The sequence below is a fragment of the Sabethes cyaneus genome, chromosome 1 (genome assembly GCF_943734655.1).
Source record: "Sabethes cyaneus chromosome 1, idSabCyanKW18_F2, whole genome shotgun sequence".
NCBI classification, from domain to species: domain Eukaryota; kingdom Metazoa; phylum Arthropoda; class Insecta; order Diptera; family Culicidae; genus Sabethes; species Sabethes cyaneus.
The window spans coordinates 117390702-117416888 of record NC_071353.1 but is presented as its reverse complement, the minus strand read 5'-3'; the positions used below and the strand labels follow the sequence as shown (position 1 = coordinate 117416888).

Here is a 26187-nt window from a genome sequence, read left to right as displayed (position 1 = left end):
CTTTATTCTTCGGATTGATCAGTATTCTTTCCGAGGTCTGAGCGCTTGTGATTCACTCTTCCTTTTTTCTGTAGTTTTGAGGTGAGTTGGCTCCTGATTTCTGGATCCTGTTGCTGCTATCGCTGCTACTGGTGTTGCTGCTTCCTGCTGCTGCTATTTATCATTATCTAGGACGTGTCTCGTTCCGTTGCTGATCAAAGTGATTCGATTTGATCGTGTTTGATAGTGGTTGCACTTTTCCCTGGATTACTACCATAAAAGGAAATTAATACGATGAAAAACGAGTTCGAACGAAGTGAATTACATCACATTCGTGAGGGATTGAGACCAGCAAGAAACAGTGACCATTTTCCAGATTTAAGTGCGGTGTTCGATGGTTACTATTATAACCGGAAGCCGTATTTTTTGCCAGTAACCAATCAGTGTGAGTGATTGAACAATGACAGCCTGTGAGAACAAAAAAAAAGTGTGGCGAAAGACCCAGAACCCAATCTAAAATTGTGCAACTTATCAGCCATCCACATACCAATGACTCAACTTGCAAAAATTTTCAACCCCAGTGTGTACGTGCTCAGTGAAAATAGTAGACACAACCACAGAAGACGATGTGCCACGATGTAGAAATGATATTTATTTTCAAAAATAGCACCCCCAACCAAAAGTGTACAAGAACAACTTGCTGGCAACAACAGCGGTACACCGTGCTCTTGGGAAAACCATCGGACCGTTACTGTTGGGCAGAGCGTGTAAAAATAAATTTTTGCTCAAGACTCGAAGAAAACTTTGTTGATGGCGTCTGCGCAGAGAGAAAACTGTGCGCGCACACTTGTAGCTGACCGTGCGTTCGCTGTTCAGCCGCAGAATTCTGCAGGACTCTTTTTTTATTTTGAATGTACGGATGGCGAGTAATTTTAGAATTCGTTGCCACATTTTACGGTTTAATTGTTCCACCAAATGCAGTAACAGTAGCTATGTAATACAGCGCTAGATGACAAGGCGGGTGGAAAAATCAGACCTGGCCGTCCGCCCGCCCACACACAGACACGACCGAAGCTGGCACGCAGGAACGCGCGCACACGGCACCCACTTGTTTGTTCGGTTTTCCATCCAACGATCGCGCCGATGATCGCGGCCGACAAGTTGCCGTCGAACGGCGGACACTCCGGGGGTAGCGCGAGTGCGTGTGGGCGCCGGTGGAAAGTGAAAGTTGTTAAAAAAAGATCGGATTTTACTTACGGTTTCTGGGTTAGGTCGTAAATTTAACCAACACAACTTCGATTCTAGTGGAAAGTTGCCCGAATGTGTGTGCGTATGTGTGCGCGATGAGAGTACGGTCGGAGGATTTCGCTTTGCTCTCAGTGTAGCTCCAGGAAAAGAAATGACTCACCCACCTGGTTAGATTTAGGAGATTGCTTTGATGGAAAATTTTAGATTTTTTTGCGGAGACGCATGGTTGATTGTTAACGAAGCGCAACTTTGTGTGCCCATGAATGCGTGGAAGTTCCTTATATGTACTTTAATTTCTATTTTTTCATTGGTTATTTCGAAAAGCTCATTTTCATCTCGTTACATATAATTTTACAAGCAACATTTAGAGCTCCAAGAAAAACTGAAAGAGTATTGGAAATTCATGCCTGAACATACCAAGATCCTTATTACCTGAAAAAGGCTATCAAAAATTTGTTTCCTAATTGTTCAAGCTTACAATAATTCTGATAAATTTCATAATTATTTACAACCGTTTCTATCATGCGCAAAAAATTTACTTAAACCGTATGAAATTCCGCGTTTGAACTCTTTGCTCCGCGAACTATTTTGCATGGTCTTGGACGATTTTTAATGGAATAAACACACAGTATGATTTTCTACAGGAGTTTTATTATAACCCATATATAATTCAATAAAGCTTAGAAAGGAAGCAGTTCGATGGAAAAAAATCAAAAATAGTTGATTGACAGAAAAGGTTTATTTAAACCAAAGTTGGTTGGACAAAACTGCACTCATAAAAATTGGCATGTCAAATTTACAGGAAAACATAGGTAATGCTCATCAACTGCACTTTCACTCATGCGAACCGGTTTACCGGTGCGATCCCACTAGATTTGACCAACTTTCCTATTAAGTAGGGATTTTAGTGCATGCCAAATTGTAAAAGAAGTTTACATTATTTTTCACTTGGAGCGGATACGACGATTATTTAGAGTGTGGTTGGCAAAAGACGAATAAAACCAATCACAATAATACAAAAATTTGTCCTAAATAAGGTTGAACTGGAATGAAATCTGTTTATGACATCCCAAATAGGCCTGTGCGAGATTTTGAATAATTTCGAACAATTTCGTCAAACCCGAGATTTCGCGAAATTTCAGCCTCGCGAAATCTTAAAAATATTTCGTTTAATTTCGTTAAATTTCTATCGAAATTTCGCGATATCAAATATTAAATTTCGTTCTTTACGAGATTTCGCGAAATTTCGCACGGAATTCTAGATAATGGAATTATTACAGTTTTCAATTACAGTTGGAATTATTTCAGCCTCCCAGTTAGTCTCGAGGTATGATGCTGACCCAATAAGCCAGTCGTCGTATGTTCGACTCTCGGCTGGGAGCGGCTGTTAGAGTCAATAGGATCGTTGCAACTGGCCATGCAATTGTGCTGCACTCTAACAGCTGGCTGCGAAGTCTGTCGTATAACAGAACAGAAGGTCAAGTTTCGATAACGTAATGTAGCAACTAGACTTTGCTTTGCTTTACAATTTTCAAGATTTGTTTTAATTGTATGCATCGCATTTATATTCGCGTTCTTTCTACGACCATCAAAGTTTTATAACATTAATTGAATATAATATATCAACACAAAAGTAGTTACTAAAAAGTGACCAAACAGATGAAGTAGTGATCATAAATGGAACAATCGAGAAAAGATATTTACTCAAAAACTGGCTCTATGGGAATTTGGTACTAAAGAAAAAATCCGTCAGTCCTGACCCTCTGACTTGTTTTAGGAACTATTCAAAGTGTTTCTAGAAAATCGTTATAAAATCTAAAAAAACTGATTGCTCCTGAATTTTTCTTACAAAAAGATTTTGGATCAATTTTTGATCAATTGTTTGCTAAGGTTTTTAAGTTTTATCTATTTGTAGGTCGGTAATCTTGAAAAAAATTAAATTTCAGTTCGCTTTAGCCAACTAAAATCCTGCAAAATCTACCGAAATTTTAATTGTTTTTGCTGCTGAACTTTATTCCTTCAGATTTAATGCATATCTAAGTCGTTAAGAAAAAGAAATAGGGTGATTTATCTTTTTTGCACAGGTGTTGCGCGTATTCTATGTATTTTGGACATTTACGGCCAAACCAAACGAAATCCCTAAACCATATTGATATCCAAATGCTTTACCGCATATTCTTTTACTACGTCAATGTTTTGCATAAAAAATACTTCAGATTCAAATATCGAGTTAAGTTACCATGCCTGGGAGAAAAATTGGGTACAAATCCGGTTATAATTGGCTCCCATTATAGCTTATATCAATCCGCGGATCTTCCAATCTGTTACAAATAACGGATTACGAACCTATGAGTGTTACTTCCATCCCCCTCCCTTGAACTAATTTTTTTTTCCCTCGTCACTTCTTCCCAGTAAACCATTTAGTTTGTATATTTTGGTTGCAACTGAGAGATACGAAATCATATCCGCACGAAAAAGTTATATTTCACACCACATAAGATAAGTGGAGGCAATATACGTTCAAAAATTTTGATAATTCTATCTTGCATTCTATACAACAATTTTTGGAACACGCAACTTAATAATCCTCAATATACGATTAAGATATAACTAAATGTTACAGTCATCTATACTGCTTTAAACTTCACAGCAATAAGTTGTATATGACGACACGCACGACCGCAAAACAACTTATTGTACACTTCGCCTTGACATACTCTAATCATTATGCAATTCCAATGTAAAATTGACATGCATACGACTTAATGTGCATAGAAAGTACGATCTTGTGTTATTTGGGTTATCTCGCTCTAGAAATACTATAAAACAGCACCTCCATCCTACGTATCTTGGAAAGATTATAGTTATAAAAAAAATCAGAGGGGTTGTGTACAAGACACGACCGCATATATAGGTGACGCAGGACTACGTAAGTCTCTTTGTAGTGATAGTAGCATGTATTCATGCTTGTAATCATTCGATTCTTCATGTATACATGCTATATGCAACATATATACAACCAGCCCACGGCTGAAAATCTCGATAATAAAGAGAAAAAAAACATATATACATGCTACTTGCGTTGTATGTAACATTTATCAAAGTAGTAACATTGCATACCTTCAATTCTCAAAACATTGTACATTTGAAAACTATTTAACAAAATCAAGAACACAAACTATTGCTTTCCTGCTACCTTACTGAAATTAAAGATTGTTTTTATTACCCATGGTTCCCCATTTTGAAGGGATTTTACCAATTCAATCCTATTTTATCAACAGCACATCTTTTCACTACACTTCTAATGAAACGGCTAGCATGCGTATTCATACAGAGTCGTATTATAACCGAACACTACAGCTGTAGTACATTTTTCCAACACAGATATCAAATTCGCCGAGGTTTAATCATCTCGCAGTAAAGAATTTGCGATCTGTTGGGACGATGAACTTACGTCATTTTTCTGGCACACTTCCCTAACACAGACATCAAATTGGACTAGGTTTAATCGCGTTCGTAAAAAATTTGTTGGTACGAGGGGGCTTTGTCACTCTTTCTGGCATACTTCCTAAGCAAGGACATCAATATGGTCTAGGTTTAACCGCGGTGTTAAGAAATCTTGTTGAAATGAGGTAACTTTGTCACTTGTTTTGGCTTACTTCCCAAGCACAGATATCAAATTGGTATAGGTTTTGATCATCGTAAAGAATCTTCCAACCAATCACAAAGCGAGAATTCTGGTAAAAAATATTGAAAATCGATCGGAAAACCGCTGAGCTATTAGCGCTCAAAACCTTTCATTTTTCGTGACGCTCGCATTTTCCGATTTTTTGGAATGACACCCTATCTCAAAACTTGCCGTAAGACGTAGTCCTACGTCAAAATCATTATTTTATGTTATCGAATGATAAACTTGGAAAGAAAACTAAGTTAAGAAATGAAAAAGACTTAAATCGGATTTTTGACAAGGATTCTAGAGTATCAGTTCGCTACAATTATTACGATGGACGTGAACTACTATTTTTGTTTACGGAATTTGAGTACCTAGAGCTCTTTAAAACAAATGAGCAATTAAACCTCCTACTTTCTAAACTCCACGGCAAACAGCCAACATCTGTGTATTGCCAGATCTCCGGCGACAGAAAGAATGTTCCCCACAAATGGAAGCATAGCAGCCCTTCGGTTACTCTACAAATCTTGAAAAGCTGATCTCTTTTAATATTTAACGTTAGACTTTTATTTTTCGCAACAAAAAAACATAGGCTAGTCATATTGAGATGTTTATTCTTCGTCGTAATTGCCTATTCCCGTCCTATCCAACACAAATTATTGAAAATATTAGCATTTTTATGACACACAATGCAAAACTAGTTATTCCCTAATATTTTAGTTTGTTGTCTATCATACGCGATCAATCAAAGTGAGCTAAAATGTTGATGGACGAATTTTAAAACGGTACGACGAATTTAAGAAATAAAGTCAGTTGTGTAATTTCATAATATGCTTTAATAATCGCTTTTCATTGTGTGTGTGTGTGTGTGTGATACAATCCATCGCCCGCTGACCGGCAGCGCTTTTATGTAAAAAAATTATCTTTTAGTTAGAAAGTTTGTCTTCCTAAATGCAAATAATTTTAGTCCTGACGATAGAAGGTGATAGCTCTATTGTTCATCCAACGACCCATTTCTAGAATGCCTGGATATACACGCACATTCCGAAGCCGCCTTCATAAACAATAAGCCCCGCATGGATACTTTTACATATCCACACTTCCAGAATAATTTTCATTATTCTGGCGCGTATTTAATTTGACAAAATCATAGTTATAATTTGAAACAAGCAGCATGCGAAGCTGATTTGAAATAGTCCTCTTCCATACATATACTGTTTAAGTTCTATTTTGGAGATATTGCATTAAACACGAAATTTCATTCATTCAAATTATCCGCTTTTATAATTTTAATCAAAATACAGCCGAAGAGAACATTTCAGTTGCTCAGCTACACATTTCAAAACTCTGCTTAACTATTTTAATTTTCATGCATAACACCACCTACATGTCAAACGAAACCCATATTCGTCAATAAACATCGAAAACAATTGGCATCTCCACTTATTTTTTATGGGGTTTCTATGACATGTCATCGGAAACTACTTTAAGTTTGAAAATGTACTTATCCGTGCTTATCCTTTGTAAATCAGCGGGATTAGGAAGCCAACAGCACTAAACAACACACGCGCGCAAACTGCAGAAATAAATACTGAGTTTTAACACTGAAAATTTCGAAAGCAACGGAGCGATAAAATAAAAACAACAATTCTGAACCGGGCTGCCAGAACTCCTCTTTAATAATCGCTTTTCATTGACTTCAAAATTCAAATTGGATTGGATTCAAAATTGGAAGGTAAGTGTGTTTTAGTCAAATCAGCACAAGAACTTTTGGAGTATTCATTAAATTCATCCAACAAATAATGAAAATTAGAATGGCTTTACTTACTACGACGGGAATTAGAAATAAACCCAACAAAATGTCAAAAAAAATATCAAAATTTCGCGAAATTTCGTCCAATTTCGACGAAATTTAAACATAATTTCGTTTCGTTTCGAAAGTTCGAAATTGGTTCTGATTTCGTTTCGAATAATTTCGCCCAATTGAAATTGAATTGGCTTGAATTTCGTTTCGTTTCATCTCGACAACGAAAAAGTCAATCTCGCACAGCCTTAATCCCAAATGTCTTGCCAAATAAAGATCAACAAGGTAATTAGGTTGTAGAATTTGCTCAAATTAGCTTTTTGCACATGAGTATTATGTACTACAATTGCCTGGTGTGAAGCCTATTGAATGGAATGTTTTTTTGTAAAAGCGCGTAGGGCATCAACACAGGTGTATCGGAAAAAGTTGTTTATGAATGCTAAAAAAGAAAGATAAAAGATGAATTTGCATTATTTCTAACAGCTCCTTCGTTACCATGCGTGCTACATAATAACTTTTTACATGTTTTTAAGAAAGATGTACAGATTTTCACTTGTTATACCATCATTCTGTTCGCTATTGATAATATTGGCGATGAAGAAACTCATGCTAGCAATGATAAGACAAGGCCAACACTGTCATATTTTCTCCAACACTAGACCAGCTTATTGAACAGCGAGTCAATTGTCAGAAAATAATTACAGGAAATTGTTACGGGTAAAGAGTATAATCAATATATATAGAATGCCAGTGTCGCTGCAGTGCGCGTGGCAAACATCATACATATTCAGATAATGTATTTACATTATACTTGCATATGTGTGTGTGCCTGAGATTCAGCAAAAGGGGAATCTCATTGTCAAACTTTGACAACCAGTTTAAAATTTCGAATATGGCTGCCAAGTAATGTAATTGTAAACTTCGTTTGCTTCAAATTTCTGAAAAAATCGGTGCAAAAAGACTCAGTTGAGGGATTCAATTTAACCGGACGAAAAGAAAATGAGCGTTTAAAGACATTTCACAGCACCAACCAGCGCACAGATAAAGAACAGATAAATAACAATAAGCAACTTTGACAATGAAGTTCCCGATTCACAGACTTGATACAGATAGTTAGCATCATATTTACCGCAATGAGTCCTGTAGAAAAACAGCGACACTGGCATTCTATATATATTGATTCTACTGGATAAAGTTATTTTCAAAAACCACCAGCTCAATTATCAACTAATATATTGACCAGCTTAAAGTATAAAGCAAAACCTTGGTCAAACTGTTTTTAGACATTGCCCTTCTTTATCGACAGACTTTGCAGCCGGTTATCCCTAGAACAGGACAATTGCGGGGTTAGTGCAACGATCTGCAACGTCCTACCGGGGGGCCTTATACCAGTTGCCCGGAGCCAAATCCATGGCCGATGAAAAGATGGATGACGGCATGTTCTTCATTTCTTTCGCGGTTTTAGCGATCAAGTACTTCTCGGTTTTGGCCACGAAATTATTGGAGAAGAGTCTTCATTTGAGGTTTGCCCAAAAACAATCTATTACTATCAGCTAGGGGGCATTTGGAAAGTATAACGTTTATCTTCAACCAGTGCATCTCCTACAGCAAACCCTAGCATAATGGGCCGAGACCCGGCCTGGCTACAAAAACACATCATCTTCCTAGAAATACTTCTTGATTAATGCAGCAGCTTTCTACTGGCACTTCGTACTGTATATCTCCCTGTTCACCGCAAGCCCCGAAGGAAAAGAGCGTCGGCTTGGGCATTCCCTTCTCACTTACCGTCAGCCACAGAGAGACCTTCTTCGGCAACATGGCATGGGAGCTATATTTGACACCATCATTTGCAGCGTTAGTAGACCTCGTCATACAATATAACCAGGTCGTCGCAGTTCGCTGAAACGGTGTCCAACCGTTTCGCTCCGGGGTGGAGCTGGCAGTACCAACAAAGCATTGAGCGTACATAAAGAGTAACCTATGGCAAATTGCACCACGGAAGAAACGCTGCAGAAAATTACCTAATTGACCGATCCTTTTCAAACTTTCGGACAATAAAATATAGCCCATTAGTTCCCATTACCTTTTGGCATATTTGCATTCAACTTCAATACTATAACCGTATGCTCGCACCTTACGCTTAACTCTACTCATAAGGTTCTGTACAATATCTGGCTGCAGCTTCTCCTGTACAGAAACCCACTTTTTCTTCATGTCTTCCTCAGATTTGACCTCCTTAGGATGCTTCGGTATTGCCTGATTCATAATAGTCCAGTATTTTTCGATGGCCCTTAGATCTGGTGCGTTGGGGGGGTTCATGTCCTTGGGTACGAAAGTAACCCCGTTGGCATCGTACCACTCGAGGACATCCTTTGAAAATGGCACGAAACTAGATCCGACCAAAAGTTCGTAGAGCGCTCGTGTTGCTTCAACAGAGGAAGCAGACGCTTCTTTAGACACTCCTTGCGGTAGATCTGCCCGTTTACAGTCCCGGTAGTCACAAACGGCGCACTCCGTTTGCCACATGAGCATCATGTATTTCTTGGCAAACTTTGAAAGTGTCTGCTTCCTTATTTCCACCGGAACATCCAACTTGTGCTGGGCGACGAAGAACCAGTAGCTCCGGAAGCTGCGGGAAGTCCGCCTTGACGAAAGTCACTTCATCCATTATGAGACAATGAGGCTTCGTCAGTACCTGGGTGTACATTTTTCGGGCTCGTGACTTTCCCACCTGTTTTTGCCGGTCGTCACGATTTGGAGCCTTCTGCACTTTGTACGTATGCAGTCCCTCCCGGCCCATGGCCCTCTGAACGAAAGACTTGGAAAAATTCAACTTTTTCGTCACATTCCACACCGAAGCATTGGGATTCCGCTTTTGAACGCTTTCACAACATGCTTGTGATCCTGATCACTAATAGAACATCCATTCTGGCCATATTTATCCTTCCGTTTGATGCTCAGAGTTTCGTAGTAACGTTTAATCACACAACTCAACGTTGACTGCACGATTCCGAGTTGTTTCCCGTTGTTTCGATGATGAGCAATTAAGGATTTTTCAGGTGCTTGCGCAAAATCAATTCGCGACGTTGCTTTTCGGGTGACGCCATTTTTTTCGATTTTCGAGAGACTGACAGCGATAAAAAGACAGTGTAAACAATATACTCTAAACTAGTTCTATAAGGGTTGCTAGTGTGTGACTGTATTGGTGGTTTGTGTGTATCGCGAAACGGTTTCGCTATGGAAAAAAAAACTCACGATGAATACAAATCGCGAATACGTATACGTGGCGAAGTGTGCGTAAGACAAATGTCAGCAATCTCTATTAGTATGTGGAGCGGTTGATTGATTCGTTTGCAAAATAAAAAGTGATATTTATTTAACCAGTTAAGTTTACTGTTTAAGAGATTACCCCTATTGTTTACGAGTTGTCTGCTCCAAAGCATTTACTTATAGTGACGTGTGTTTTAAATATTGTGACTAACGTGTCTTCATTGAAAGTTTTCCAACGCGTAATTAAAAAGAAAATGCTGTTTCATATTTGCCGGATCTATTTTGTCCTTAATAGAACAAGTTAGATAGAGCTCAAAGTTTTTATTGATTTTAGTAACAGAGGTTATTTGCTGCTATTGTTGTTCATAAAATGCAATGTTGCAATAAATGGACTTAATATTTATTTGTTGTGGACAAAGATATTCTTGTCAAAGAATATCATAAATACTCTTTTTGATTTTTACGCCGCTTTCAAACATCTATCGTGAACCATGAACCAGCAGTTTTAGGTACGTTTTTCTTCTGTATGGCGGCTGTCACATTGTTACCGGGTTGTTTTCTACAGTGTTTTTTCCTTGATGCAATATAATGTGGGACACCCTTTAGTGGAAATACTAAGACAACATTTTTTGTCGTTAAAAAAATGTGGTAGGACGATACCTAATAAGCAATCCACTATCATTATCATTCGCTCGTCTTAGACAACACAGTTGAACAGATACATTATGGTCATCTTACAACACGTGTTGCCAGAGATACCAGATTTTCCTAAAAAATGTCTTCCGCCACTCAAAATTCGAAAAAAGGCTCGAAATCCGAATTTTCTGTTTAAAAAAAAGATATTTGAAGAAGATCTGATATACCGAAATTAAAGATGTATTGTCCATTGTTGAAGCAAAATTAGTGGACATTTGAAAACGATCCATAATCGGCTGTTCGACGAAGCTTTCGTTGATGTCAAAGCAGGAACGTTGTACGTGATATTAAATGCGAACATGTTGCAAACCAACGAAATTGCTCAAAATTTAATAAATATTCTATGGGATATTTTACTGTGATCGCTATAAACCAAATCGTTCAGAACTTTTCTGCTCACGGATATATTTTCAAGTTGACAAACCTAGCGAACTTATTAGCTTTTGCCAGAAAAACGAAAAGCGAACAGCTTTTTTAAATTATGAGGAGTGGGCAACTTGGTCAGAACGCAGTTGTATAGCGGTCATCAGAAAGTTCTGGTGGAGGTCATAGTTTTATTAGCGGTTTTATGAAATTGGTCATGAAAAACACTATACGAACGTAATAAAACTTGGAATTGTTACTTGGGATAGGTATTTAGGAACGATTGTTTTTTTTCTTTGGCATAATGCGATGATACTTTATCCAGTCATAACACGTATTGTCCATATGCTTTATGTTCTTGAAGAAACGGGATCGATTTTTTTTTTCAAATATTCGTTCTGGTACACATCTTGATCATTCGAATCTCGGCTGGGAGGTGCTGCTATAGAGTCAGTAGGATCGTTGCACTAGCCCCGTAATTGTGCTGCACTCTAACCGGCTGCGAAGTCTGTCGATAAAGAAGGGTCACGTCCTCAGCAGGACGTTTATACCCATGGCTTTGCTTTGCTTTACACATCTTGATTGATAACCAAAGCAGAGGACTTGATCCATGAATTAGTAATACTTCTCTCGGAAATGGCAATGTAAAGTATCACTTTCTGTTCAACAGGTTTTATGTTCGGAGATACAGTGTCTATGGAATAGTATCGACCATTTCCGGGAATGTGCGTCTTCGAAAGAGGGAAGTAACTTTCGTCGTCCAAAACAAAACATTTTCCGAAATAATTTGTTATCAACCAGCGACATTAGGGCTTCAGCGTCGAAGGGACAGCCCTTAGTATACTCCGGGGTTTTCTCGGCACTTTATTTGGATTCTTTGCAATGTTTTGCAGATGTACTTGTTGTGGCATCCCGTTGGCTCACGGAATCGCTGTTGTAGAAAGCACGAGAAAGGAAAAGAAGTCCTTCTGCGACCATAATTTTGGCTGGTCTTCCACTACCTTGCTTGCGAGTAGTAGTTGGGGTTCTTAAGATATGGTAAATTGTTAAAGCCGCAACATTTTTACTTTTAAAATGTTGTACCGTATACTTTTTGCCGAGATGCTTGTGCAACTGGTAGAAGTATACAACGCGCTCGCGGAATACTTCTTGTTTTGACGCCATTTTAAACAAAACTTGGCAAGCATAAACAAAACAAAAAATATTGACAGAAGAAGGAGAGAAAGAGCTAACACATTCACACTCTCATTTCTCCCTGAGCTCGCTTGTTGTTGTGCATAGGGTCCTCGAAAAAGTTCCAAAATTTTAATTCACCCGTTAACTGCAATTTTATTATGATCTGCAAGGCGACTCCAAAACCCTGCAATTTGCAGAAAAATGAAAAGTAAAAAAAAACAATCTCTCATTGTTACTTGAAGCCTTTTTAAAAGTTACGTCGGACTCCTACGTTCGACGTGTGAGCAAAAAGTTTTGCATTAAACAAGGCGAAACCGAATCGAACTTTCACCCATTCTAATTCGAAAATCGGTTGATTCAGCAGTGCTGAATCGTGAAAAATGTACAGTCAGTCCACAATCATGGGTCGCACACAATTATGGGTCCCTTTACCTTTTTCTATCGATTAATGCGTGAATGCTATACTAATTGATTGATGAAATTGTTACTGATAAGTAGCATTAACAATTTGATTAATCATTAGGTGATATTCAAACGAAAATTAGTAGCTAAAGCTAAAATGACCCACAATTGTGTGTGATCCATGATTGTGGACTAACTGTAAAACCATGATCAAAAGTACTCAAAATGAAGTGCACTTCAAAAGCTTGATGTCGCATGAACATTTTATGACTTTTACGTTAAAGCGGTTACTTTCTTTGATGTGTTCAGCACCGCCGACTTGGCCGGCGATATTTGACGGTACAGGATGCAATAAAATTGTTGTATTTGACGAATGTGCGTTATTTCCAGTGTAGGGCAATATTGATTGGCCTGTGAATTTGCGCATAATGAATGTCTTTTCATCTTAGTGATCGATTCAACACAGTTTTCAATGGATCGTATAATAGCAAACAATTTTAAGTCTTCTGCTTGGGATAGTCTCTACTCAATAGGAAGGATAAAACTGATAAAATGGAAAATAGCAATAACCCGAGAATGTTCCCTTGAAGTACATTCTACAAATCCTTGTGGATTTACGGATTATTGCTAACAATTTTCATAATATTTTCATATTTTTTCATTTCATAAAAATTTCAATAACTTAACAAAGAGTAAATAATGTGATCGACATTGCAGCTTGCATGGAATCACGAACTGTAACTACTGATACCGACATTCGCCGAGTACGATTCTTAATACAGGGTGACAAAAAATAAATTGTATAATAAGTGCTAATTTTGAAGTGACCACTTTTTGCACAAATGGGCAAAATTAACCGTTTTAAAAAACTATGGGAAACAGCAGGGATGGCACCTCCTCAGAAGAAAAAAAGAGAAGAGAAAAATTCAAACTGTGCTCAGTCTTCAACGCGATTTATTTTGCTCCGTTTAATTTTAACTGTGCTCTTTCTTGCTGAACGCAGTTGTATGAGCAACCGCACACTGTGCTACTCATTGAGGAGAATGTTAATACACTTTGAATAAGTTGATGCGATGCGCTGACGTATGACAACTACGGGTAGTTTTAACATGGGTAGTGCGTTGAGAAAAAACGACGATTGTCAGTAGCGGTCATTGCCATCAGAAAAATATTAATCCATTAATGCAGTTGAATCATGATTCTTACATTTAGTATATTCAGTTGAGTTTGGCTGCCCGTGAACGCAACTGCATCATATGGTTAGGCATGTCACAACGGCAACAGTGCGAAAAATGTTATTTAGATATGGCAACATTTGAATTCCCATACATTTACTTCTTGACGCGTACCAACAGGAAAGTCCCATTATAAACAAAGGCAATTCTCCGCTAAGATTCAAAATATAACGACTTTTGATTGTCTTGACGCCTCTGAGTCTATAGCTGCTGTACGCGCACCGGTTGTTTTGTTTCCAGGTTTACTGCTGTAGCTACCGAGAGGACCGGGAGCAAAACCGAAAGTTGCTCATTTAAAGAGCGCATTAAGAAATTTTTCTGCACGTCAGTTTTTCTCATTGTGTTTAGTCTGTTTCTCATTGTGTGGATTTACTTCTCATTTCTGAAAGCAGTTCTGCTCATTGTGTGGAACAAAAAAAGTTGCACTTTTTGCACAATGAGTGAGGAAATAACAAGCCTGGGAAACAGGTCGTATGTTCTCTGACGTTAATGTTTTCCTCTTTTGATTCACTGCTTATGTTGCACAGGCCCAGATCTCTAAAATCGACCCTACGTAGCGATCTACTTGATGAAGATTCGGTGAGTAGGGTGACCATTTTTCACACTTTATGAATAAAGCAAAGACTACTTAGGTGTTACGCTTCGTTTTTGAAACTTAACCTTTTATCACTGACGAACTGACATGACACATAGAAGAAAATTCTTCAAAAACCATCGTCCTACACATTTTGCTTGCACACTAGAGCCCTTTGTTATGCATGTTGCGGAGTAGCTTGCATTTGCAGGGTTTTATACTGTAGGTTTTTTACATTTGCAGGGTTTTATACTGTAGGTTTTTTACATTTGTATGGTTTCATACTGAAAACTCGAAGCAACACTCGAGCGCCGCGATGTGGCCATGTTGCGAAACATGCTTTTTTAAAAATAAGTGGTTTTCGAATGGACGATGGAATTAATGCCAGTGTCTCGTCTGTTTGTCTGTGCTTTTACGTTTATTGGGCAGACTTCACAACTAGGGTACTAGATAAGTGCGGGGCTCCCTAAATATTGACTCCATCCCGCAATGTTGATTGTTTTAGTCGAAATTCGAACATGTGATGACTGGTTTGTTAAATCTATGTCGTACCTTCAAGAGGTCAACAGGTAGACGTGTCAAAAGTAAAGAAAATGGGCTTCACATATTTCTAGCTCTGCACGCTGGCGCCAAGCCCTGCTAAAATGTTATTCTCGTGGACGATTTATCATGCAGTTGGTCGACTGCATCGTATGCTGCTTTGAAGTTGATGAAAATGTCATGTGAAAATGTGAAACATTGTACTAATGATATTTTTGAAAAATAGGGTCTGTGACTGCTTCGTCGCAATTGTCTTTTACCGTTCTAGTCTAGCCAATATAAATTATTACAAATATCTACATTTTTTATGACACACAATCAGGGATGGGTCGGTCACTTTGGCTCAATTCTGATTCACATTTGATTTCACTGATTCATTTGATAGTCCGTGGACCCCCGTTCGTTTAACCTTTTTTAATCTGAACGCTTTTTAATTTGAACCCCGCTGGTTTGCACAACGTGCAAATTAAAAATGGTTCAAATGTCATTCTCTACATGACATCACTTGTTTGTGCATACAATGCACATAAACACGATTTGTTTGTACTGACCTAGCGTGTTTAATCGGTTTCGCATTTCGTTTTCCAAACGATTAAGATAGAAATCCGATCGGAAAATGTAATATTCGCGCTTGCAACTGCCAACTACCACCAAACCACCAAACAATAACAAAGAGCAGGGCGGCCAGTTCACACAGGTTTCAGCATATTTAGGGTTACCAGTTGTTCAAATTAAAAAGTAACCCCGTTAGTTTGCATGAGGAATCGTTCAAACGAACGGGGGTCCACTGTACCGTCTCAGTCAAGCAATATTTACAAAAGTTATTTTGTAGAACCGGTTATTATCTACAATATTGCTGAAAAAAGTTTTCCTTTGTCATTTGTCATACTGTATTAGAATGCTGCTACCTCGTTCATACTCAAGATAATGGGAATGCACGAATTCACCTACCACCTTCTCTGTAGATGTGCTCCATCGTCTCTTAGTTTTGTGCGTGTTGTCAACGACATCAGCCAAGTATAAAAGTTGGACCCCGATTCGAGAAATTCGTACTAATCGTGTCGATACTTGCTCTCCATATACCCAAGAAGGCGGTACTGAGCAGCAAGCACGAAATTGCATCGCCGTCTCTGTAAATGTAAATAATCATATTCGACTCAAAACAGTTCAACAAAACCTGTGCGATTGGGAAGCTTTGATTTGATTCTAAGCTTCTGTTAATATTTGTTCCTCTCAAGGCCTAGGAAAAAACTCAGTGCAGCGTTTTACCAAGTTGGTTTTACTCAGTTGAGAGTTCTTCCTTACCGATAGCTTTGTTGTTCTCTAGCCAGCGTATCCCTCGTTACATGGTCGGTAATCTATTTCAAACATCACCATGCAGGTGCTCATAAAAGTGCCTGCAGCATCTATCGACTGTCTCACTTTGGTTGGTGATCAGGCGAGCCTCTGCAAATTTGTGTAACCTTCCCGTGGAACTTCCGCGTATCATTTACATGAAACAGCTCTTTCAGCTCCTTGTGATCACAGAACAGTGGGAACGTGGTTCCATCGTTGCCAGGTCAGGTTCTCTCTGCCACTGCCAACTCCCATTTTAAATCATACTAATCGTTTAAACGCAAACATACCATTACTGAGTAGTGATGCGAGTTAATCTTCGCGGTTGGTGCGTACGTCGGTTATATCTGAGATCAATTTGGTTTACACTTCGTCGTGACGAAGGAAGGTGCTTTGAATTACCAGTACTCGGGCCAGCATTGGCCGTTACAGTTCGTCTCGTCTGTTTACGATCACAATTTTGTACCTTTCGATTTGAGCTTTTGCATATTCGATGATGTACTAGATGTTTCAACTATTTTTTCTAGCAGCAGCGATGCCAGTAACAGCGAATTTAGAATTTACGTTGCAAAGAGCCCTTAGTTAATCACCGAGCAACTGAATTTTTCTAATAGTATAATTTTTCTTCTAACCCCTCGCAGACTTAGCTCCTAACCAACACCACCACCAACAACAACCATGGCTGATGATGAAGCAAAGAAGGCCAAGCAGGCCGAAATCGAGCGCAAGCGCGCTGAAGTGCGCAAGCGTATGGAGGAGGCCTCGAAGGCAAAGAAGGCCAAGAAAGGTTTCATGACTCCAGAGAGAAAGAAGAAACTGAGGGTAAATTTCGATTGACACTGACTTGTAAATGAAACAAACTAACACCCAACGGTGTTCTCCGCAGTTGTTGTTGCGTAAGAAAGCCGCCGAAGAACTGAAGAAGGAACAGGAGCGTAAAGCAGCGGAACGTAGGCGCATCATTGAGGAACGATGCGGCAAGCCCAAAAACATCGAAGATGCCAATGAAGGTATTGTCTGTTATGTTGCCCATTTAGAGTCTCGTTCACTAGATTGCTCTCGCTGAACTACTTTCCGGTTCAATTCTGTCATCGTACACGAGAGACGGGATCCGAACCACCAATATCGTATCTATTTCACCTTCACCAGAACAAAAACTCACCATCATCACAGCAGTCACCGTTCATTTTGTGCCACAAAAACAATTTCCATACCCATTAGGCCACCATCTCATTCATTCATGTCACAAAAAAGCACACATTAAATAAAAAATGACACTTTCTACATTGCCCTCCGCGTCATTCCCTCCACCGCCAACCACCACCACTCAGAGCAAATCAGAAGAGTTCTCCGCGACTATCACGCAAGAATTAATGCCCTGGAAGAGGAGAAGTTTGATCTTGAATATGTAGTGAAGAGGAAAGATTTCGAGGTACAATATAAACAAACAAACCAAACAAAAAAAATACTACACAACTCGAACTTATCGGAACCACTTCTCTGTACTAGTGCTACGTACCAGTTCTTCGTACTCTTCTCTCTTTCTCTTCATTTCTACGCTGTCTAATTGATTTTTGTTAATTCTCTCTCTATCATTGTGACACTTTTTGAGCTTGATTTCTTTGATTTTCTTACCAAACCAATAAGACATGATTGTTTTCGATCGATTTGTATTTGTTTCCAACTTGACCAACCAAAACCAGCCAGCACCAATTCTAGTACTACACCCTCTTGTTTACGTTAGTTGGATGTGATAATTATTCTCTGGGTTTTGTTTTTTGAGACAAAACAGCGCATCATTTTTGTTTTAAACTCATCCATCTGATCCATTACCCGGCTCCTCGTTCGCTAGATGTGCCCTGGAGGATTGAAACCAAAAAAAAAACCGGAACGGATGATTGTTTGAATGCGTACTACTCGTTTTTTTTGTTTTTTGATGTTGTGTATTTACTGTTACTAAAACCACAATCTTGCCCAGTTTTTGTCCTAATGGAATTCCGGATCATTGGCAGGGCTTAAACAGAGCCGCTTTCCCTTCCATTCATGCCTGCAGCGTAAGGCTTTTAGGAGTGAATCAAACTGCTGAAAATCGGATCTGTCTAAAGCAGCTGTCAAAATTTCTGATCTATTTTTGTAGCAAGTTTGAAGCACATATGCAAAGAATACCACAAAAGAATTTGTACCCTGGAAGGCGAAAAGATTGATTATGAGTATGAAGTTGCTCGAAAGGATCTCGAGGCAAGGACTGAAATTTTGTTTTTGTGTAACGCCTTTTACAAGCGATCATTTTGTGCTAAGGCCAATGGTATTTGCAAGGAGCGTGACGCCTGTAGCAACACGCTTTGACGCCACTGCCGCCGCCGCCGTTAGAGAAAGTATTACGAAGCCTACTTAGAAATAAAGTGTCTTACAAATTGGCTATTATCGCCGCGCTTGCCGCAGCGCCGCCGCTTATCCACGCGAATAACGAAGTTTTTTCTTCCGTATTTCTTCTTCTCCTGCCTCCTGTCGATTTGCTGTCTTTTTTTTAGCCTCTGTCTTTGTGTTGCTGGAACTAAATTGGCCAAGTTACAGCTTCATTAATCACCCGCCAGGCCTTGCTACGAGTTTTTTGGTCTCTTGACGTCTACAATTTACAAAACAACAAGATCTGAACTAGCTTCGTTTGTGTCTAAAACAAAACATTAAGCACACCTTTTTACACTGAGAAGACCCCTCGCGATATTTGATTGTAATCAGAATAAATGCGCCAACACCCACACATATACACACATACATGGGCTCAAAGAATCATACACACACATATATATGCATTATTGAAGAATCAATCCGCCCGAGTTGAAACAACGATTCAATAGATTAGTGCGAGTGTCGCGTCATCTACCGTAGAATAGAAAAACTAGACCCGATAGTCAACTACATTCCAGAACAGAATAAATATCATCGCCAATCAATTTATCTAACCAATACACCCAAAATTCGACGATTTTTGCCTACAGTATATAAAATAATACTCCAAATCAATGTATTTATATTCAATAGCTGAGCTACAGACTCTTTGTCGCGAATATTGGAAAAGAATAACTGGTTTGGAAGGTGACAAGTATGATTTAGAAAGAACGGAAAAATTGAAACAGTTCGAGGTAAAATGGATTTTATGGAAGATTTCAAAATTTACGAGTTTGCAAATCAATGTACACAGAAAAAAAGCATACACTGATTTAAATCTTACCGCTAAAACAAACCCGAGTTTTTTTAAAACGATTTTTTTTCGTATCCATTAGTTACAAACCAACAAAACTTACAGCGCATAATCGGCATTTACACTGAAAAAATAAAACACCCCAAAACAGGCAGAGATTTTGTTTTGCTATGTTCCCACCTCTTTTTTTTTTTTTTGGTATTAACCACTCTAAAATATAGCTAAATGAGAACAAAAAAATACAAAATACAACTCAACTACACCCGTAGTCAGATTTCGCGCATCGAAAAAAAAAACAACAAACAAAATGGTCGGTGCAAGCAAATAGCAATAGCAGAAGAAATCCACCCAACAACAATCTAAGAATCGTCATTTCGTATCGCAGACTCATGGCTCATACTATCAGATTCAGAATTTAGCAGAAAAAAAATACCGCAAAAATCGTCATTTTTCTACTAAAAGTGTACAAAAAAAAACTATCTCTCTGATCAACAATTCAGCAACAAACAAAAGGAAGCGCAACCTTCCAAGCACTTAGATTAGTTCAACTTCTTCCATCGTTCTTTTAGTCCTTTCTATCGTTTTTTTAATCACATCGTTTATGTAATGTATTTCGTTGCTCCTAATAAATGACCGTGTTGCACATTCGTTTTCCCATTCGCAGACGTTTTGAAAGACATTGTTAAAGAATATTTCAACCGTATGTATACATGTGAAGGCCAAAAATGGGATTTGGAATTCGAAGTCCGGAAAAGAGATTGGGAGGTACTGCCGAACATATAGATAATTAATAATTTGAAGTTGTTTTCCGATCATATTTTCTTGTTCGTTTTTTTATTTTTGTTTAATTTTTGTTCGTTTTCAAAACCAAAAAAAGTCCATTTCAAAATAAACCAAAAAAGTTTGAGAAAAAAATACAACAAACATACCCATAGAGTTTGGAAAGCAGCTGCTATCAAAATCCAGACAGCAAAATAATAAATTTGACTCTTGTTTTGTTCACGTTTCACTAAAAACCAACACTGAAATCGAGAGCGAAATCTTTGAATAGCCCTATTTTTACACTATTTGAATCTTTCTACCATTGTTTGCTCATTTTTGACAAATGGTGCAGGTTAACTAGGTACGTTCCTCGCAGTTCATTCCGGTCCAGTTGGGTCGATCGTGATTAGGACTCCGCCTGCGGGCCGCCTACTTGGATCGAAATGACCGGGTATAATCGAAAGCTTTCTTTTTTAGTTGTTTTCCCACCAAGGGCAAGCTACACTGTTAAATATTTTTACCTGCAAATTAGTTGAGATTACCCTAATACTTGGTTGAAACTGCTCGACATCTAAAGAGTACAAACTTAGATTTTGAATAAAAAATTTATCCGATTCCGGCTGCTACCAGTGAATGAGCTATTCACACGATGATAAATAACCTACTTTTGAATTCTTTTTTACCAATTTTTGAGTTCGAAACTACTCAGAGTCGAAGCTTGAGTAGTTCCAACTATTTTAAAGGTAAAAATACTTAAGAGTTAAGAGTATTCAATTGAACATTCCCTTCATTGTTTACTGCCGTCGCTCTCGATTGATCACTTTTTACTGACCGACCGAACTTTTGGTTTTGTGTTTGTATACATTTATACACATACACACTAGTCCCGTGTCCGTGGATCGTCCTGAAATGGCAGCTTTGGCGTTTGTCCCTCTACAGGCATATTCGTACAGGGCTTGGCCAGGTTCGGAAAAGCAGCGCATATTCAGGACGGATCCGCTAGAACTAACTGTTAAGTTTGTCCCGTGTTTCCAATTTAAGCATTGGTCACCTTTGTTTTGCTGTCAGCAACCATTCCACGAAAACCAAAAAAACTACCCTTTTTTTCCATACTTCGTTCGAAACTAAGCAGAAATCGTTTATAAATAATGTCAAATAAAAACACATGAATGCAACATACCATTTGGTTACTTACTAACTCACCACTCACTGTAGTGTTGACTCGTTTTAATTTTTCGCGGTGTAGAACTTGTGTTTGTTAGCGCAGTACTAGATTTCGAAATTGGAACGAATCTTTTCATGGCCTGCTTTCGCTCGCACTATTTTGCGAAATTTCGAAGGCCAAGCCATGGAACGATAGAAAGCATGCGTAAAAGCGGCACTGATTTAAACCGGCAGAGTGTGTGAATGATGGCACCTAACTTCTCATGTAAATATTTGCTAGTAGGAATAGTATTAGTAGTAGTATAGATTGTATGACTAAGCAGTGTATTAATAATGAAAATGTTCGATGCAATTAGTACTTCTGGTGTTGGCAATTGTGCGTAATCTTCTCAGAGTATACCATGGCAGCCATGTTTTGCGTGGCTAAGCATTGTACTAAAGTTCTGTCTCTGCTCTAACCAAGTCTTGGCATATTTTGCAATCGTTACTAACCGCATGACATACTATTTCTCCCCTTTTATAACAAAAAAAAAACCATAACCAATGAGATTTGCACTCCTCGTAAGCAACTAGCAACTCTTCGAATCAGCTCGGTTGTAAAGTATCATACACTCAGAAAAAAAGGGTTCATACAACGATAACTCTCACACACTGGAATGAAAAGAAAAAGCTGAACCGATAGTAAATTTTGTTCCGCATATCCGGCAACATTGCCGTAACAACACACAAAGTTATTCGTGTGTTTCTGTACTATTTTTCCATGTACATTTTCGTCATAGATACAACCTACACTCCTTCCGAGTGGCAGTAAAAAACGTAGAGTGCCTAAATGTAGTGTGACGACATGTCATGCCCGTTATCTGTTGTTTTCTACCTCACGCACATTCTTTCGATTAAAATGACATTGACAGATAATCACTGTTCCGGTGCTGACGCTGTCGTCGCTTTGTATACATCTAGGCACTTTAGGGAAACGTAAAAAATACAAGACTACAACTGTCAATTGATACGTATGATAACAATTTCTAAACACAAGCCCGCGCGTGTGTCCTTCCTATTGGTGGTGTTTTGATGTTTATGACAAACTAAGAAGCAACATGTATTCGATTAATTACTACTTGGAAGAAGAAACAGACTGACAGAAGAATTGGAATCATTAGATACAGTATGGCACAGTGTTGGAATTACTCTGTTTACTATTTATACTTTTGTTCGATGTGTATTTGTTTGTTTCTCGTCCTACTTGTCTAAACCGATATGTACGTACATGATAAACCGTCTTTTCACGGTTAATAACATATGAAATTTTGTTACCGCAATGTTGCCAGAAAAATTTTATATGTTTTTCTAAAGAATCCCCACCTTGTTTATGGGTACCAGCTAACTCCTGTTTCTTTTACTTTGTTTTTGTGTTATATCGCTTACCAACTGGAACAATCGATCCTTGAGTCAAAAAAAAAACAAGTGCCAGAACAACAACTACTACTATTTAATAGTCCAGTATTGCACGTTGTTTTGTGATTTACCATTTTAGTTTATTTTACAGTGTACTAACCAGTGTTTTGGTGCCGTCATACCAAATGTTGTTATGTGTTATTTGACATCGATAAAATATTATGCTTGGTCTAAAACAAAGTTTCAACCACCCTTTCTCTTTCTTAGAATTACGAAAATTGAAAAAATAATAGAAAATCAATAATTAGGTATATTTTATGTGCCATACTGTGCAGTACCTTCACAAGATTGTCTCTCATTCTGTTCTGTCACATTTGTTTTTTTTTATTTAATTCAATTCCACTAAACAAAAACAAAAACAAAATATCCTTCGCATCTTTCCGGGATTCGCGATCTTAAAGTGAAAAAAATTCTAAATCCACTGAAAAGCGAGAAGACAATGTGCCTTTCTATTAGACATATCCTAAGACTCGCGGTACACGTTGCGATTCAGCAACTGTCAAACTCAAGTTTATGTTCGCGGAAAGAAGCCTGATTGTCGTAAGTCTTGTGTCGTGTTACGGAATCAACAATTCTATAAATGTTTACTTACCTGCCAGCTGTAGTAATCTGTACACCCTAAAGCTCGCGCGGGCCGTGAATTGTCATGTCCATCTGTAATCTAATAAGTAAAATAATTCAATGTCCGACAGAAGCAAATTGTAGTAGATGTTTTGTATTTTTTCGTTTATCTTCACGTTAGTTTGATCAGTCACAGCAACACACATACACAATGAATTCTTTCCTAGTTGAAGGCTCATTCCGGAGACAAGGGAATCGTTCCAACCAAACACACGACTGGCATGCCGATTCTCTTGACCGGTTTGAGTTGACCGTCGAAATGCCAGCTTTCACCAACACGCTCTCACGATAGACACACTACAACACAATTAACACCACCGCTAACCGAAGTTTTGTTTAGATTGTTCACTATCTCTAATTTTCTCACAACAAACAATGTTTGTCTGTACTTTACAAAAAAAACCTAATTTTTCTGAATGCGTAGCCAAATCTCACCTGTTAATTTGTACATTTCCGAACCTGTATTTTCCACCACTAACTGTAAATTTCGAACTATTTTTTTCCTGCAATACTTCAATTAATGACTGGCCCCTCGTTCGACCACTCCGAACTAATCTCGAACTTTTTTCTCGCCCTTTTCGCCTCGTTTCCGAACAAATAAATCTTCATCTTCGTCGCTGTCGTCGGTTCGGTTAGATTTCCGACCTCAACGCTCAAGTCAACGACCTTCGCGGTAAATTGTAAGTTTTTCACGGTCCCCCTTCTGTTTCGACACAATCCCGCAATGCTAAACCACATTTCTTTTACTCTTTCAACACATTTTCAGCGTCAAGCCAACGCTGAAGAAGGTCTCCAAATACGAGAACAAATTCGCCAAGCTGCAGAAGAAGGCCGCCGAATTCAACTTCCGCAACCAGCTCAAGGTTGTCAAAAAGAAGGAATTCACCCTGGAAGAGGAAGACAAGGAGGTAGGTGTATCACTTTAATTTTAGGTCTACTTTTTTCCACAACGTCGAAGCGATCAATTGCGATCTGATCGATTGTTTTGGATTTGATTTTTGAGATACTCTCTAGCGCGATACGAAACTAACTGCACATTTTGATCAGTGTCGACGATTCAGAGTTTGACGTGCGGCTTTTTTTTTCGACTAGCGTACGTCGGCCATTTTGCCCGTTTTGAAAGCCCACTGTAATACCTGATTTTGAAGCAGTGAGGTTAGGTTTTAGCACCCACAGTCAAAAGAAGCAGGACATGTGGCATCAACGTGGTGATTTTTGACGATGCACACAGTAATGTCCTCTGCTATGACGGGGGGCAACCCAAGTTGCTGGTCAGAAATAAGGATTAACCTCATCTTTTCCGACACCGTGTTTTCTTCTTACTCCGCAGGCTAAGAAATCGGAGAAGGCTGACTGGCAGAAGAAGTAGAGCGAGGGGGAACAAACTCACTTTTCTTTTAGTTATCTTTTTGTATATTTAAAATTAACTAGAAAAACCTCTACGTCTATTTATCAGTTTTGACCATTTTTACTGTTAATATCCAAACCGTAAGAGTTAATACTCACGATTTGCTGCAAACCATGATCAGTAATTTATCAACTGTGCAAAACCAGAAACTCACTGCGAATAAAAAGAATCGTCTTATGGAAACTATTTAAACATAATTATAAAAGAAAGCGAGTTTTGTTGTTCAGCAGTTCAAAATTCCCTGAGAAATAGTAAAATATCGAAAAACGAATGCATAGGTAATGAAGGTATTCACTTACTTAAGTTATACTTTGAACCCCAATCCTCGTAACCCCTTTTACTCAAATGTTTCCAATTAAACAATTGCCAAAGCTCTACGCAAAAGGTTCCAATTGTGTGTCGCGACAAAAAAGCAATAAACTGTCAAATTTCCTCAAACCGCGCACAGTCACAGGTAGTGTATATACGAGTTAAGCACGGCTTAAAGTCCAGCACCCATTTCCATCTTCTCAACTTAAACAGCTTAATCTGTCTATTCACGTTAGCACCTGCATATCTTCACAACGTCTCAAGATGTAGCACAATCGAATTCTAATGCACAATTGTTTTTTTCTCTCCATTTTCTATCACCACGCAATCGCACCGTCATTCCGTCCGAGCAGAAGAAACCCGATTGGTCCAAAAAGGGAGACGCCAAGGTAAAAGAAGAGACGACCGAAGCGGTTGATGCCGAGGCATAAATACCAATCGTCTACACCTCCCCCCATCCAACCGTCTCTGTCTGTTTCTTATTATTTTCATCACACAAAAAAATATTAAATATATATATTTGCCAACAACGTTATCAAACCAGTGAAATGAAGCGCTAAAGTTTATGTTTTAATTTTAAGTTTCCATTTATCCCTATTGATCATCCCCTTTACCCCAAGAAAAAAAGAATCGAAGCCTCTCCTTTCAGGTGTCACTAGAGAATCAAGCCAAAGCTAGTGTTAACACTTTGTTGTGTCACTCAACAAGCCTTCTATTTTTACGTATTTTAACTACAATTTTCAAAACGTGTATTTTGGAAAGCAAGAAAAAAAAGAGTAAAAATCATTCTGTGAACTAAAAAAATACCTACGTGTTGTGTTTTGTGTCAGTGTAAGCTCTTCGAAAGCCCCCTCGGATTAACCAACGCTTACTTTTTCGTTGCGTACGAATGCTTTTATAGGAAGAGACAGCCGAGTAATCGAAGCATCCTGGAAAGTACTCACACACCAAAGCCGGCTTAGATCACATGGCTG

General features: G+C 38.5%; 1 protein-coding gene across 5 annotated transcripts; it reads left to right on the top strand.

Moving 5' to 3' along the window:
• Positions 1 to 26187, top strand: LOC128732918 (troponin I). 5 transcript variants are annotated; one of them, XR_008411848.1, is made up of 8 exons: positions 1 to 81; positions 16934 to 17114; positions 17179 to 17302; positions 20159 to 20259; positions 24133 to 24176; positions 24263 to 24404; positions 24827 to 25358; positions 25567 to 25638. XR_008411848.1 is itself a non-coding variant. In XM_053826371.1 (8 exons), exons 2-8 carry the CDS (start codon positions 16971 to 16973, stop codon positions 26130 to 26132), a joined length of 609 nt encoding a protein of 202 aa, XP_053682346.1. In that variant the 5' UTR covers positions 1 to 81; positions 16934 to 16970; the 3' UTR covers positions 26133 to 26187. The 5 variants fall into 5 exon arrangements, 3 of the variants coding, with proteins under 3 accessions (XP_053682346.1, XP_053682344.1, XP_053682345.1); XR_008411849.1 differs by having other exon boundaries at positions 24827 to 25182; positions 25567 to 25626; XM_053826371.1 differs by lacking the exon at positions 24827 to 25358 and adding an exon at positions 26115 to 26187 and having other exon boundaries at positions 25567 to 25602.

Coding starts and splice junctions, on each gene's coding strand:
- LOC128732918 (XM_053826369.1), top strand. CDS start 16,971: ATGGCTGATGATGAAGCAAAGAAGGCCAAGCAGGCCGAAATCGAGCGC. Junction 24,177..24,262: donor AACGACCTTCGCGGTAAATT/GTAAGTTTTTCA, acceptor ACACATTTTCAG/CGTCAAGCCAACGCTGAAGA. Junction 24,405..25,566: donor TGGAAGAGGAAGACAAGGAG/GTAGGTGTATCA, acceptor CCGTCCGAGCAG/AAGAAACCCGATTGGTCCAA.